General features: G+C 34.9%; 1 protein-coding gene across 1 annotated transcript in view; it reads right to left on the bottom strand.

Moving 5' to 3' along the window:
• RFX6 (regulatory factor X6) overlaps positions 1 to 16,198 on the bottom strand; it is a 55,095-nt gene that overhangs the window by 32,367 nt on the left and 6,530 nt on the right. Inside the window, exons 5-6 of the mRNA XM_024248821.3 lie at positions 5,779 to 5,856; positions 4,636 to 4,663 (exon numbers count right to left, since the gene is read on the bottom strand). Of these exons, the coding sequence (XP_024104589.1) occupies positions 4,636 to 4,663; positions 5,779 to 5,856 (106 nt within the window). The remainder of the gene's footprint in view (positions 1 to 4,635; positions 4,664 to 5,778; positions 5,857 to 16,198) is intronic.

Below are 16,198 nucleotides of genomic sequence, written 5' to 3'. Positions count from 1 at the left end.
AGTGGGGTAGATATATATATATACACATATTTCCTCCTAAGTATTATTTTTATATTTAATTGTTTATATGAAATTCACATAAGTTGTGAGGTATAGAAATTTTTTTGCAAAATGGTCAATTTTTCTAACAGCCCCTGAATAATTTTATTTATATAGTACTCCACCTTTCTCCAAAAAGGACACAGAAAAATATTTTCTTCCTTCATTTGTTGTAATTTCTGTTTGGTCATATGCTAAAACCTTATAAATACTAGGGTCTTTTGTCAGGCACCTAATCTCTGCTGCAGATTTGTTCTATCTACAGTTGACTCAGTATCATGTCATAATATTTTGATATGTGGCAGACAAATCCCGTTTTCACTCTTCTTGTTTACATTTCTCTTAACTATTACTTCCTGTATATTCTTCTAGATTAAGCTCATAACATATTCATCTCCAAAAATTAATTACCCACTCAAATTTTCATTAGAATATAAAATGTCTAAATTAATTTAGGAAGAATTGGAATATTTATAATATCTAGCATTCCTATCCAGGCACATGGTATGTCATTTCACTTGTAGTTTTCTTTTATGCCTGTATTTTTTTTCCAAATAGGCAGTATGCTTCTCTTATTATAACCATTCCTGAATATTTTGCATTTCTTCTGGCTCATGCCATTTAAATTTTACAATCTTCTACCTTTCTTGTCTTCCACAAAGGCTGTTGCTACCTATCTCAATAAATCTGTGAGAAAATTAAGTCCTACAGAAAATGATTTGAACAACCATTTTTCAATTCTCTCAAGGATGGTGCTTAATCAATACCATTCTAAACACTCATGCACGAAAGAGTTTATTCCTTATATTCAGTGGGTGTCTTAGGGCATTACGGCTATATTCTCTCTAGAAAACCTGGTTGAGAATAGCTAGGACTTTCTTTTAAGTTCCTCAAACTCCTACTTTCTTTCCATGATTTTTGCCACAGCACATGACCTACACTACCATTCCTGAGAGAAATGCAAAACTACCAAACAGAAGCTACCTCAACTTTCTGCCACAAAAATCTACAAATCTACTTGCATCCCAGCTTACCCTTTCTCTTTCTAGTTTTAGTGGAAGAACTGCTCCTCCTCACTAGGGCCAATTCCTCTACTCTGGCCTCCTCAGTGACCTTGTGCTCTCAACTTTCCTTTCTTTAATATTTTCAGTCTTCATTCTTTACTGTATCTGTTTTATTAGCATTAGACATTAGTCTAATCATCCTTCAAAACTAAATTCCAAAAAATTAGCTGGGTGTGGTGGTGTGTGCCTGTAGTCCCAGCTACTTGGGAAGCTGAGGTGGGAGGATCACTTGAGCCCAGGAGGTTGAGGCTGCAGTGAGTCAAGATTGTGCCACTGCACACCAGCCTGGGTGACAGAGTGAGACCCTGTCTCAAAAACAAAAACAAAAAATCCAAAATCCCAAGTCCTTTTCCAATTATCACCCTGAACTTGACTAAATGTTCTACATTCAATGCTACTTCCCACTCATTTCACAAACCAAACCCCAGCTCACCACTGAAAAGGCTCTCCCTGAAATCATTAGTTATCTCCACTTAACTAATTCCATGGATCCTTTCCACTCCTTATCTTGATGACTTTTCAGCACCATCTGAGCATTCCCTTCTGTAGGGAGCATTTTTTCCTCCTGAATCCTGTGACACTGTGTTCTCCTCCTTCTCTTCCTACCACTCTAGACTCTCCTCTGTTATCTCGCCGACTCTTCCTCTCTCTAACTTTTCACAACTTTTTTTTGGTAACCTCTTGTCTTCTCATTCGTTTTTTCCCTAAGCAATTTTATCCATTACCATGGCTTCAATCACCATCAAACCAAATCTTGAAGTCCTCCTTCCCAATCACATATATCCAACTTCCCACTTAAAATTTGTGTTAAATGTTTCACAAACACATCAAATATGACAAGTCCCAAATTAAACCCCTTATCTTTTTACTCTTTCTGCCTGCTTCTCCTTCAATATTTCCCAACTAAAATCAGTTACTTCTCTCCATCCCTAGCGCTATTATTCTGGTCCAGATCTTCTCTTACCCAGACTATCCAGATAGCCTCCAATGGATCTACTGGCTTCCTGCCTTACATTCTTCTAATGTATTCTCCATGTCATGGTCAGAATGAGTTTTATAAAACACAAGTCTGATGGCATAATTCCCCTTTAGTGGCTTCCCATTACAGAATTCTTAACCTAATGAGACTACCCACAATCCAGCCTCTACCTATTGTATTACTCTCTACCTCATTCTACACTATAGCTATGCAGAATTTTTTTTATTTCTTCTACAACATGATACACCACTTGCTTGCCTTCACATATGCCAGTAGTTGACATTTGGCAATGTCAGAGATGTTTATGGTTGTCACGACAAGGGGGTGGGGGTCTGCTACTGGAATGTAATGGGTAGAGGCCAGAGATGCTGTGATACTACTAAGCATCCTACAATATACTTGATATCTTCCATAAACATTATTATCTGAACCACAATTTCCATAGTATGGAGGCTGAGAAACCCTGGCCTATGCTATTCCATCTGTCTTAACCACTCTTCTTCCCTCTTCCCCTACTCCACTCCTCCTCCAAACTACCACTATATTCTCAGTTATTTCCTTAATATCACTTCCTGTGTAAAATGTCCTTAATTCCCTAAACCTAGTTACTCCCATGACACCCTCTAGATTTTCTTATAATTACTTGTTCAAGATATGCTTTCCTGCTATACTGTAAAGCTCTGGAGGGGCAGGACCAAATCTCTTCATTCACCATTTTGTCTCCTAGTACCTGTAATATAATACATCTGTTAATTAATATCTTGACCATGGGTTTAAAAAAATAGAATCTTTCTCTGACCTCTTAAAAAAGCAAATACATCTCTCAGCATCATTTTTCTTAGCTGTAAATATACTGACACCATACCTCACAGTTATGAATGTTCAAATGAACTGACATATATGAAGATTTGCACTGAAAGTCATGTCTGAGCACACCAATGATGGTTGGTCGCCCTAAATACAATTTTTTTTTTTTTTTTTGAGATAGGGTCTCACACTGTTGCCTGGGCTAGAGTACAGTGGCACAATCATGGCTCACTGCAACCTCCCCGCCTCTTGGACTCAAGTGATTCTGCTGCCTCAGCCTCCTGAGTAGCTGGGATTACAGGCATATACCACCATGCCCAACTAATTTTTTGTATTTTTAATAGAGACAAGGTTTTGCTATGTTGGCCAGGCTGGTCTTGAACTCCTGGGCTCAAGTGATCCACCCACCTCAGCCTCCCAAAGAAAATAATTTTTTTAAATTTCAATTGTGTTATGAAAATATTTTATTATCATTTTAAACATATTTGGAGTAGTTCTGAGCCTTTAGAAAACTCTTAGTTGTGTTAATTTCTATAATCATCAAAGTAATGGTACACTATTATTGCCTTCAGGTATCCACAGAAAATGGTTAGGCTATAGAGCTTAATCAGAATATTTTAATTTTAGTAACAAAATCTACAACAGTATTTGTAGTGTCCTCTTCTAAGGAGGAAAAAGTAGACTTGAGAAATATTTTTCTTTTATTCCTTGAAACAAGGCTTGCCATTTATCGGCAGAGGGCTTGCTAATACCACCAGCCTCATCAAACTAGTAGAAAGAACACCTGAGAGAAATTACTTAAATTCCCTATTGACATAAATTTTACTCAACCAAAGTGTATCTCTAAGTCAATATTTTTGCAGTTTCACAATTGTTTATCTAATAAAGAGCTATTATTTCATTGATAAAAAGAGCAATCTGGAGGATTTGTATTATGTAATTAGCCATTAACTGTATTAAAAGCACTGGTGGAAAGAAATTGGCCATTTAGTGGGTTGGGGGCCTTATATTATTTCTTAAAATATGCTTGCATCATTTCACCAAACTAATGGAGTTACACTTTACCTCAGGTCCAGATTTACTACACAACACATTGTCATGTGCCCTTAGCTTGGCAGCACCTCTTCTTAATGATTAGTTAACTTGAGAATAATGAAGGCCTTATCATTTGTCTAATTAGCCATGCAGTCCCTAATGGTAGTCTAACTCATTTAGATAAAGTCTGTTCTTGAAGGAGGGGGTGGAGAGGAAGCCTAGGGAGAAAGATTGTGTACACGTGTGTACGTACGTGTGTGTGTGTGTGTGTACACAAAGTAGTAAAACAAACCATAGTGTAGCATAGCATTTGGGCTCCTTGATAACTAATAAATGTTTTGCTAAATGGGTGCAGTCCAAAGACCAATTCTTTCCATATCCTCAGCTTAAGCTTTTTGTTTATATTTAAGTGAAAACTTTTTGGATAAATGATAGTGGTTTTTTTTTTACAGTCCTGTAAGTATCTGATATTAGGTAAAGATAACTAAAAATGTATCTCTCCTAGGTTAACTGAAAGTTGTTTGGTAGATCCATGCAAAGATTCATTTGTTGTCCCAAATCTAATTGAGCTGTATCTGAAGTCCTTCGTCAAGGAATTCCTAATAAATAACATTTATTTCTACATTCACCAAAGGGAATAATTAACATGTATTGCTCAGCTTGTAAGACATATTATAGCAGATGTAAAATACAGATGAAAATAATTCTTACCTCATTCTTTAGCTTGCTTCCAGAAAACCTTAAAAAATTAGTACATTTTCCATTAGTTCAAACAAAATTACAGCTATGGCATTCAATGATATGTAGACAACCTAAAGAAGCAGTAATTTCATACCATGATTAGGGAAATAAGCTGGAGAAATTTGCTTTTTTTAAAGAACTCAAGCATCTTTCTCAACTTACTAAAACAAAATAAGTTCTTTAGAAAAAAAGTAAATGAATAATATTTTTAAAAGTCAGGTGAGATTTGAGACAAGTAAAGGACACTCACTATTAAACATTTGTGTGTGTTCCAGCCTATATTTACATTTTATAGTGGGGTGGTGGCTAGTAAGCAGCCTTATGTTCCTTGTAATATCTAAATTTATCTTAGTATGACTCAGTGACTAAACTTTTTTTTTCCACAAGATACTTTACTTTTAAAAACAATTTCTTCTTTTAAGAGCTAAGAGCAGTTCTTGGTAAATCATACCATAAAGCAATCGCAGATACAGATCTAATTATTCAGAGTTTCAGTTTAAAAAATGAATGATGTGTTATCACTGGTTTCATTAGATGTAACCTCACTTACTAATATCCCCATGATAGTTAACAGTGGCTTACAGCAATGTGCTGTTTATTTTCATTCATGTTTTACCTTTCATAGAAACCCAAACAGGTCAGTAATTTCACCTTCATAAGGTAAGATGATGGTCAAAGTATATGTGATTAGAGATTATTACAATAAACTTTCTATCTTGGTAAAGTACTAGTCAAGCACATAGATCTTTAAAACAGGTTGTCTCAGAAAAAAGTTACATTTACATTTACTGCCTTTATTTTATTGAATCCAACCTGAAAATAGACTTTGCTTTATTAGTAAATACTAATTTAAAAGCAATTCTGCTTCCTTGATTTCTTCTCTTCATCTCTCTGGAACACTAGTTCACAATTAATTTCTCACTAATTATGACAAGTTATATAATTTTCCCAGTAATCTAGATTATATAATCATCCATACAAAGCGGACATTAAGGTCTGATGCTTAAATGGAAACATCTTGATAAGCAAAATTAAGAAATCATTTTATTCAATAGGTATCATGCATATTTAAAGTACCACAGAGAATTTGTCTTGAAGATGGTGTAACTCTACCTTGTCAAGCCCTTTCCAGAATAAACGGAGTGGTAATATGCACTGCTCTCTTTGATGCCAATCCCATAGTAATGATACCTAGAGCAAAGACAGGAACCAGCTCTGTGTTAATGAAGGAGATTTTTGAAGGGGAAAAAGAGACTAAGGTATAACTGAAATAACCATGAATAAGAACTGCAAACCATGATGACCTTTCTTTTCTGACATTTTTCAGGTAGGTAGCATCTTAATGTGCTACATCCCTCTTTGATAGTCACTACTCCTACTTATTGTTGTTATTTCTGACTCTAGGCCTGAAAAAGATAGGAGAATTACCTACTGACAATCCTCTTACGTCCCCTAAAACATTAGGTTCCAAATCCCAAGAACGTATAAATGTAGGCATTGGCTCTAAGTATATGTACTGTATGTATTTACAAATTGAGTGATTCAACATGAATTTAGTCAACTGGACAAGAAAATGCTATGGTATTCTTTACCATATGTGTAGGGAAGACCAATCTCACGCATGGGAATATGTATGAAGCATGTGACCCTTTACACATTATTTTCCTCATGAGGAATCAAAAGTCCAATTCACTATTATTTTCACTTCAAAATTTCATGCAACAATGGGGAGAAGGCTGTGTTGCAAATCAATGAAAATGACATGTGGAAAGTAACAGTGCCATAGATAATTTGTTTTAAATACGCCAATGGATCATGAGACACAATACAAGTATAACAACTCACTGATTCTCAAATTATAGCTCATTCTCCTAAGCCACAAACTCTTGACATATTACACACCCATATACAAGCACTACAAATATTATACACATTCTAGTGGAATAGTGGGCATTTAGTGAGGATAGCCAGAGTCCTCTAGCATCTGCTTTCTGTGGTCAGTCACCACTCTCCACCATCCGTCCCCCATGAAGCACCACTACCTACTGTCTACCAACTCCTTCAATTTGCGTTCATCTAAGATCAGGAAAGGAACGAAAAAAAGGGAATGAGGGGATTTCCAGTGGACTTCAGCCTAATTATATTTTAAAACGTTGTTTCTGAGCATCACCATCTGAGTTTAAAGTGGATCCTTTAAACTGAGGAGCCACCATCTGAATCCTCAGTTCATCCATCTGGTTGAATGGATGAATCTTCAGTTCATCCATCTGGTTGAATGGATGAATCTTCAGTTCATCCATCTGGTTGAATGGATGAATCTTCAGTTCATCCATCTGGTTGAATGGATGAATCTTCAGTTCATCCATCTGGTTGAATGGATGAATCTTCAGTTCATCCATCTGGTTGAATGGATGAATCTTCAGTTCATCCATCAAGGGCCCTATCTCTGGCCTCAGCAATAAAGAACTACTTGGCCAAGAAGTTCCACTCCTAAGCATTTTCAGGATCCAGGACAGGAGTACAAATGGAAGCCTACATACCATATGAATAGCTATTTGAAAACTGTAAATCGAGCTAACAAACAGCTAACAAAAATATTCCTGTCCTCTTACATTGACAAGTTACCTCCATAATGATCTAGTAGGTAAATATGAATTTAGCATTCTTAGACTCCTGGAGTTCCATATGGGAACATGGTGGTGGGGAAAGACCCACTTTCACCCCATTTTTCAGCTCTGGCTCCTTGGTTCACTGTGAGGGAACTGGATTGCACATCCAAGATCCAGCTGCATCTGCATCACCTACTAACAACTACCCCCTGGCCACACCTCAGTCTAGTGTTATGAACACTAGTGAAGCAATGTGGCCTTCTGAGGATGGACTTGGGACATGCCCAATACAGGCCCAAGAAGTGGGCCTGGGGGAGTTTGAACAGGGAATTCCAGGGCCCCAGGGACCCAGAAGTGGGATGTGGTTTTTGGATGAACACATTCACTCAGGCTATAGACTCCCTGCCTCATGGGAGGACAGCAGCTGGAGGACAGCCAGAATGAGCCCCACAAAGTGGGAGGCCCAGAAATGGCTTCTCTCTTCTCAGGTGCTAAGGGCAGGACTGTGGCAGCAAACTTGCCTCTATTGATTCAAGGTCATTTGAGATGAAGGAAAAAAGATTTTTAAACATCAAAACTACAACAGCAGCAACAAATATTATAACTAATGTTTTCAGAAAGAGTTGTTATATTTGGGAAACAATAATATATGGTGGTCAAGGTAAATGAAGATATTTTATGATTCTGGAAGACTGGGAAGATGTTTTCAAGTCCTCAATTTTAGTAAACATATAATTACAGTCTGTTAACCTGAAAAAAGGACCATCATAACTGCTCATTTTTACAGTACAGAAAAAGAAATCCTATGGTAGATTAAAAAAAGAACCTCTAAGGTATAATGGAACAAAGGGAGAAATGAAGGAAATGGAAAACGTAATGGAAACTTCAAAATACTAAACTGAGTATGTCTCTAATTAGAAACGAAAAGAAAGAAGCTTACTTAAGTCATAAAGACTTTACCAAAGGAGCTGTATTAATAGATATAGGTAAGGGAAATATTTAAAACTGTGAAAAAATTAGCAGATTTAAATGATAGTCACATATATTAGTAGAATTAGTTAATAAGCCAGAGTCTGAAATAATTACTAATATTTCATTTGTTAGATTTTAGAACTAAGATACCAAAAGAAATGTTTATATATTAGAAGAAATAAATCAAGTAATGTTTGAAAACAGAGATCCATTAGAATGGAACGATGTTGTAATTTCATGTTCTTTTTGCAAAGCTTGCTGTTTGTTCCATAAGCTTTATAGTTTAAATACATTTTAGCCACTTGCTAAAGCAATACATGTTAAACGTTGGCTTAAAAATTGATAAACTTCTTTTATTATAACTTCAATTTTCTTGTTTCTCAACTCTAATCCTCTTTTCAGTGTGGTAAAATGGTTTGCCATGCAGATTGAGAACAAACTACACTGTCTTCACAGGTGGTACACAAAAATCACAAGACAAGTCAAAGGGATGACCATTAGTTCAATAAATGTTAGAGCAGATACTGTGCCCTGACCACTGTGCTAGTTGTCAGTACAATGATGAACAAAACAGACATTGAAAATCTGATCAGGAATATTCATGTTTCCAAATTCCTCCATAGTCTATGGCCTCCTGATGCCTGCTGTCATGGAAAAGTGACTACACTGACCAGCACTGAGGCACATTTTACTTGCAGTTTTTAAAACCATTTGATATTCACATTTTTAAAAAATTGCTACATTTTAAGACTAAATAAATTCTAACTAATACAGATGTGTAACTTTTTTCTTATGACTTTTAAGGATAGAATGTTTTATTATGCAATTTATTTGTTTCTTATTGTTATAAATGATTATATTATTTGGCCCCCTTATTCCCATCCCCAGTCATTAGGACAGAATATCTTTACAAATAGAAATATTTAATGCCTCTACCTACATCCAAAATATTTATATTCTGAAGGTAACTATTTTATATATACTCAAAAAAAGGTGCTTTTTAATTAATATATGTATTTTATGTATAAGTCAAATGTAAATAACACTATAAACCCATAAACAAACTGACACCTGAATAAAATGACTTGGTCAGCTACATTCAGCTCTACAAGAGAGAAATGGCATGTCCTTTTCTTATTAGCAATGCCTTAGATTTTAGATATGTTGATGTAGCTGAGCATATTCTATCAATACAATCTTATATACATGCCAGGAGATAGAGAACCAGTGAAAGAGTACACTCTTTTTTTTCCTACATGTATTCAGTGCTTACTGTGTGCTATGTGCTGAGGATTGAAAGAGAGGTAGAGGAGAGTCTCTGGAGGAGTTGACAGTCTTGTGAGGGAACAAATAATGCAAAGAGAGAATTGTAATACCAAATTAGTATTTGCTGCCATTGAAGCAGGTGATAGTGAGTCATGATAGAAATAGTTACCATTTTTGATCATCTATTACATGCAAAGAATTGTATGTGTACATGATCTCAAATTTTCACAGCAGCTGGCAAGTAGAGCATCATCCCCATTCCAAAACAGACATTCAAAAATTATGATTTGTTTAAAAATGTTATGGGTTTGAAGGCAAAATTTAAACCCATGATTCCACAAACCATACTGCCTCCACACTCAAGATGCAAAAGATATCTCTCTTTTGTATCGCAATTTTATTTACAATTAGAAAGTTCTAGTGAAATACAGTTCAAATATGTCTGCATTCACACACACACACTCTTTATTCTTGTTTGGCAGGAGTAATGTAAGCATAGATAACTAACATGAATTATTAAGACCCACACCACTGATCTGGATGTTTCATATTTGACATTCCATATATAAACTCCCAGAATGTAAGCTCCCTGTAATAGGAAATTAATAAACATTTATTAGATAAATGAATGAATAACTTGAAAAATGAAAAATGTGTCACAAAACCATAAAAAAATTTGGCAATTAAGAGATTTCATATAATATCATATACTTAAACATATCACCACAATTTAAAATTTGGTAGAAATTAAAGAATCTCTTATCTAACATGATGTAAGAAAGTCTACTAACTCCTTTAACCCTATCACAAGTACTGTAGAAACTTGACTATTACTATCATGATGACTTGCTCTTCATAAATAGCTTGCCATAGCCGTGGTGGTGCCTTTGGTTTCTTGAACTCTCCATTGGGAATACCCTTCTTCCATCAGGTCCTCATTTCTTAATCATACTTTAAGGCATATTTTAACACATGAAGCTTTGCCTGATATCTCAGGCAAAACTCCTGAATTCCCCTGAACTCCTCCCTTGGTCATTTACCCTATACAGCTTTGTCCTTGTATCATTGGCATTTGTATACATGGCTTACCTCCCATACTAAACCCTAAGGTTTAGAGGACGAGAATTTTATCTTTCCCTTCACTGTATTCCTCATTAAAAATTACTACGAAGAAAAATCCTCATACATTTACTGGTTAAATCAATGTGTTCTTCTAGGAATTTAGAAAACAATAAAACAAATTTTCTTAAAGCTGATAGTTTTCAATAACCACCTTCTGACACTGCATTTCCAGGTCATCAGTAAAACATTGACATTGAACAAAAGTTGCATACATAAACAATATATACAAAGGGCATGAAATTGGCGTACTTTGGTGGAAAGACTGTTGCTAGCAATACAAACCTCAGTATTTTGCAATGACCACTGTAATGCTTTAGCACATTTCATACCCAGTTTCTTCTGGAGCCAACAAAATAACCTCTCCCCTTTAATCTTCCTTTTAGTCTAACTAGGTACATGTTGTCATCTGAGTGATTTAGTGTCTCTGAGAACAGAGAAGAGATAATAAATGAGCAGCTTTCTGTCTTCCTAGTCACTAAAGATAAACCTCATAAAACTGGGGAGAGAGAGTTCATGCAAAGTGTACATAAATTTTTCATCTCACTCGCAATATTTTATAGCATTATTTTGTGGTTAATAGACGACCCTAAAATAAATCTTGCTAGGGAGTATTTACCATGCATACTGTAATATAACAAGAAGATATGCTGGTGTATGTTAAATAAAAAGTGATGTTTGTCTCACTGTGGAAGAAATAGTTGTTTAAATTTATATAACACTACCTGATGCTTATCCTGTAGGTTACTCTGAATAAAGATTCCCAAACATTTCACAGTTCCTTCTCCCTATATGATTATTATCCATTTCTATTAAAGAAGATATATGATAAATGCTCAAAAATCCTGGGGATGATTAGCTAATTTCTCCAAGAAAATGTGTCATGAAAGCAGCTTCTGTGATTATCTAAGAAAACTGTGTTCATTTATTAGCAACTTTCCTCAATCTTATGTCAAATGACAGATCTGATTTAAAATTTACGAAAAAAGAATAACAATTAATGCTTGTAGCCACATTTTAATGTGAACATGTTATAAAATATAACAGACTTTTAATACAACAAATGAAATTATTGCTGTTCTTTTTTACTACTAAAATATTTACTTTGTGCCTAATACTTTTCTTCATTTACTGAGCAATTTGTACTTGCATCTATATTTCTTCTTTTCCATTTCAGTCTTTATATAGAATTCCTGAAACATATGTTCCCACTGAGCTAGTAGCCCTGATGTTAGTTTACACTACACAAATGATAACTGATAAGGAAATGATGGGATTAAGCTGTTCAGGGACTTGCAATAACTTGCTATGATAAGAGCAGCTGCCATATCAGTTTTATTAACCCACTAAATCACTACTAATAAATAAGATAATAGCTTTTGTCCATCATGTCTGAAAACCAAGATTTGGCTGATCAAAGTCTACAAAAAATTAAAATGTAACTTAAAATCAAACAGTCTACCATGTGCGTAAAATCTATTTGTGAGCTCAATTTGTTCTCCTTTACTTAGCCAAGCCATTCTGAGCAAGGGTAGGATACAAGGTTTTTGCTTATCATTGTATCCGAGGGCCTAGTTAGCAATGGGACCCTCAGTAAAATGCTTATTAAATAATTAAGATGAATAGCGAAAGTTCTTTGCCAGCAGGTACCCTATTTTACAATTCTTTGCATCTCAAAAACTCTTTAGCATCACGCTTTGTACATCAATGTCAGTAGGAATTGACTGATTATTCTCAATGCATTCATAACCATCAAATATGCAAGAATTATTCATTATTATAGAACTTTGTTTCATTTTTTATTTATTCAAAACCTCAATTAAAAAATGTCACACATAATAAAACCAGGTGTATACTTTTGGAATTGGTAGTAAAACTAAAGGGAAGAAAAGAAGAAACATGAAAGTAAAGTCAATTTTTATCTTGGTATTGGGAATGTACAGTGTCTGCCGTTGGGGTTGCTGGTTTTCTTGGCTGGCAGGGGATGGTAAGCGTGAAGGAACTGGATAGAGAGCTGAGCTGCTAATGGACCTGCAAACTGACTGGCTTTGTCCCCAAAGCACACTTGTTAGGTGCCCTAGAGTGACGCTTCCTGACCCCAGCAGTGGCCTCTCATGTGGAATGTTGAACTTGCCACTGAAAACAAATTATTCCATTTTTAATTGTTCCTAATTTTGACAGTGGATGATATCTGGCCCTACATAGTGATCCTGTCTGTTTAGATTTTTTTGTTTTATTATTTTTTTATTTTTGCTTTGTTTTGTTATGTTTTGAGATGGATTCTTGCTCGGTCGCCAGGCTGGAGTGCAGTGGTGCGATCTCAGCTCACTGCAACCTCCGCCTCTCGGGTTCAAGCGATTCTCCTGCCTCAGCTTCCTGAGTAGCTGGGACTACAGGTGCGCACCACCACGCCCAGCTAATTTTTGTATTTTTAGTAAAAACAGGGTTTCACCATGTTGGCCAGGATGGTCTCAATCTCTTGACCTCGTGATCCTCCTGTCTCAGCCTCCCAAAGTGCTGGGATTACAGGTGTGAGCCACCACATCCAGCCTATTTTTTTTTGTTTTAATATATCTGTTTTAAATATTTTATCTCTTCCATTTAATTGAATAAATTTTGGGCTCATTTTATACAGTCAAACTTTTTCATCTTTCACTTTTCAGTGAGGGAAAGAAGTAGCACATGCACAAATGTGAGAATTGTGAAGACATTACAGTAATTAATAGCCAGTTATTTCAAAACTTAGGAAAATAGAACTTGAAAATAGACACCACATTCATTCATGATTTTTAGGCCCTACTAATCATCTCTTTGTCACAAAGATTAGTGTTTTCCAAACTTTAGAGAGTGACATTGCTTCATGAACCTCAAAGACATCTAAGAACAATTTTTAAAAAGAGGGTGCTATCTCATGCCCAGAGTACAGGAGAACCTTTTGAGTCAATCATAATCTAAAATAAATTCTGATAGTCCCCAGTGAGATGACTGGACATACTCTAGGTATCCTATAATAATTTGGCACAAACTGAGAACTCATTTTTTTAAGTAATCATCATCAGAACAGTTTCACAATGTTTGTATGTATTAGTATGCAATCCAAGGAAGTTAAAATAAATATCACATTTATTTATATTTTTTAAATAATTCAATAAATATTTAGTAATACTATGCTAAAAGTACTGTATTAAACACTACAATAACAATAAAATATGTTTTGCAAAATTACTAGTAAAATTCGGAGAAATTATGATTCCCTGATTTTCTAAGGTATACTTACTTTATATTTCTGTCTTTCATTCAGTTGTTCATATTTCCATAGAAACATAAAAATATTTTTATAAAATGTAAGTTTATGAAATAATAAACAGCCATTAGAAATGTTTGCAAAGATAATATATAACAGAGACATGTTTAGGACTAAAATTAAAAGGCAGAAAATAAAATTGTGTTTGTGCTACAAATTTGCTGTTATATAAAACCCAAATACCTCTAAATTAAATGTCTTACAGTTGTGGCGTGGTAAAGTGTTGTTTGTTCTCTGAAGAAGAATCTAATATGTTAATAAAGTTTAAGAACTGTTAGATCTGTTAAAAAAACTTAATAAAACTTATATGTCAAAAATCAAACATTCAATTGAACAATTATTGGTTGATACGATTGATATTGGAAAAAAAGTAGTAGGCTTCCCTACTTTTACTAGCAGATAAAACATAAACTTTAGAGTCAGATATACTTTGATTCAAATGCCAACATTGTTATTATGTATTATCTATGTGGCCTTGGGCAAGCCAATAACCTTTGAAATGCAATTTCCTCATTTGTAATACAGTAATTCCTATCTTCTATCATTATTGCAAGGATTAGAGATGAGTGCATGTATCTGTGTATGTGTGTAGTACTCAATAAATAATAACTTTTAATTGTATTGCAGATATTTTATATTGAGTCATTAATTTTTTATTAAGGATAGTGGGGTTGAAAGCATATTCACTACCATATTCATTCCTATACTTTATCTCATTTAACTCTCACAACAATCCTATAAGGTATTGTATACCCACTTTACTGGTGAAAAGCTGAATAACCCTACAATAAATCACTGGCTGGAAAGCTGGTGTCACACAGCTATACATGGAAACATCAGACTCGTGTTTAAAGTTGTCCAACTTTAAAGCCTATTTCCCTAACCATTAGGCTATACTGCCTTTTGATATTCTATCTTCCAAGATAAAAGCTAAGGATATTTCTTGGAAATAAAGGCAGAAACATACCTAGCTAAGAATAATTATATCAAAAAAATTACTATTTACAAGATATACAAACTACATTTTGCTATATTTTTTACCATATGTAGTTTAAATATGGAAAATTAATTTTTCTCTATGATATAAAGATATCAAAAAAAGTCATGTCACAAAAATCAAATGGCATATCAGCACAGCAGAAAAAAATATTCAAATTGTTAATGCCTTGCTGTTGGGCACATCTATGGCTCTTGGATTCAAATAAATTGCCCAAAGTCACCCCATGTTGTTACATCAACCTAAGTACTAGAGCCCCACTGTGACACAATGGACAGGGTTAATGATTCATCCCTAATCCTAAAGGCTCCTTCAAAGATTAATTGACTTTCCCTGCAGCCTGCCAGCCCACCCTCTTGTAGATCCTGTCAAGAGGGTTTCTCTTCATTGCTCTGCCTCTTTTCCCCCTATTTACTTTAAACACTATCTGATCTTTCCTCAACCTACACAATTCAGTAGGAATCAAATTCAGTAGAAATCAGTCAGTTAAACTGATCAAACTTTGAAATAAAGTTGACTTGGTTAGAAGGAAGGGATCCATTTTGCCTTTTTGAATCTGGCACTTTATTTATTCTTTCCAGGCCACAATCATGTTAACATTAATTGCAATCAATTAAATAAGTATTAATTGATAATCTATTATGTATCGACCAACAGAAAGAACATAAAAGTGAATGAGACAAAGTTTCTGTCCTCAAAATATGTATTATCTGTTTAGAGGAGGAGATAAGTTAATTTCACATTAAGATAGGTACCAACAAACTGCCACAGGGTGCAGAGAAGGAGCCTACAATAAATCAATGGACTAAAAAAAGATCTAAAGGAAGAAGTTCAAGAGACATTCTTTCAAATGGGTAAAATTTCAACACACATATATGGGAAAAGGCACTCTCCAGGGGAAGACAGCATAAACTTAAACAAAAGACTGGCAGTTGGAGTGAATCAAAGGTTACTGGGATGATTATTTGGTGAGCACATAGACTACATGCTAGAAAGTAAGAAATAGGTGACACAGTAAAATGAACTTGGACTAAATCATGATGGACCTTGAATGTCAAGTTGAGGAAAGTTTGTTATTAATAGTAGAAATTATGAGCCAGCGGAGGTTTTGAATATGGAAGAGATATGATTGAATCTCAACTTTAAAAGGTCAGTTTGGAAAAATTGCATGAATGGACAAGAAAGACAGAGTCAAGGCCAGGCTATGAAAGTAGCAATGAGGAGAGTCATATTCAAAAGAATTCAAAAAGTAGAACCTATGTTTTT

This window comes from Pongo abelii, chromosome 5, assembly GCF_028885655.2.
Source record: "Pongo abelii isolate AG06213 chromosome 5, NHGRI_mPonAbe1-v2.0_pri, whole genome shotgun sequence".
Classification (NCBI taxonomy): domain Eukaryota; kingdom Metazoa; phylum Chordata; class Mammalia; order Primates; family Hominidae; genus Pongo; species Pongo abelii.
Note: the sequence above shows the minus strand (reverse complement) of the source record. Positions and strands in the feature narration are given on the sequence as shown.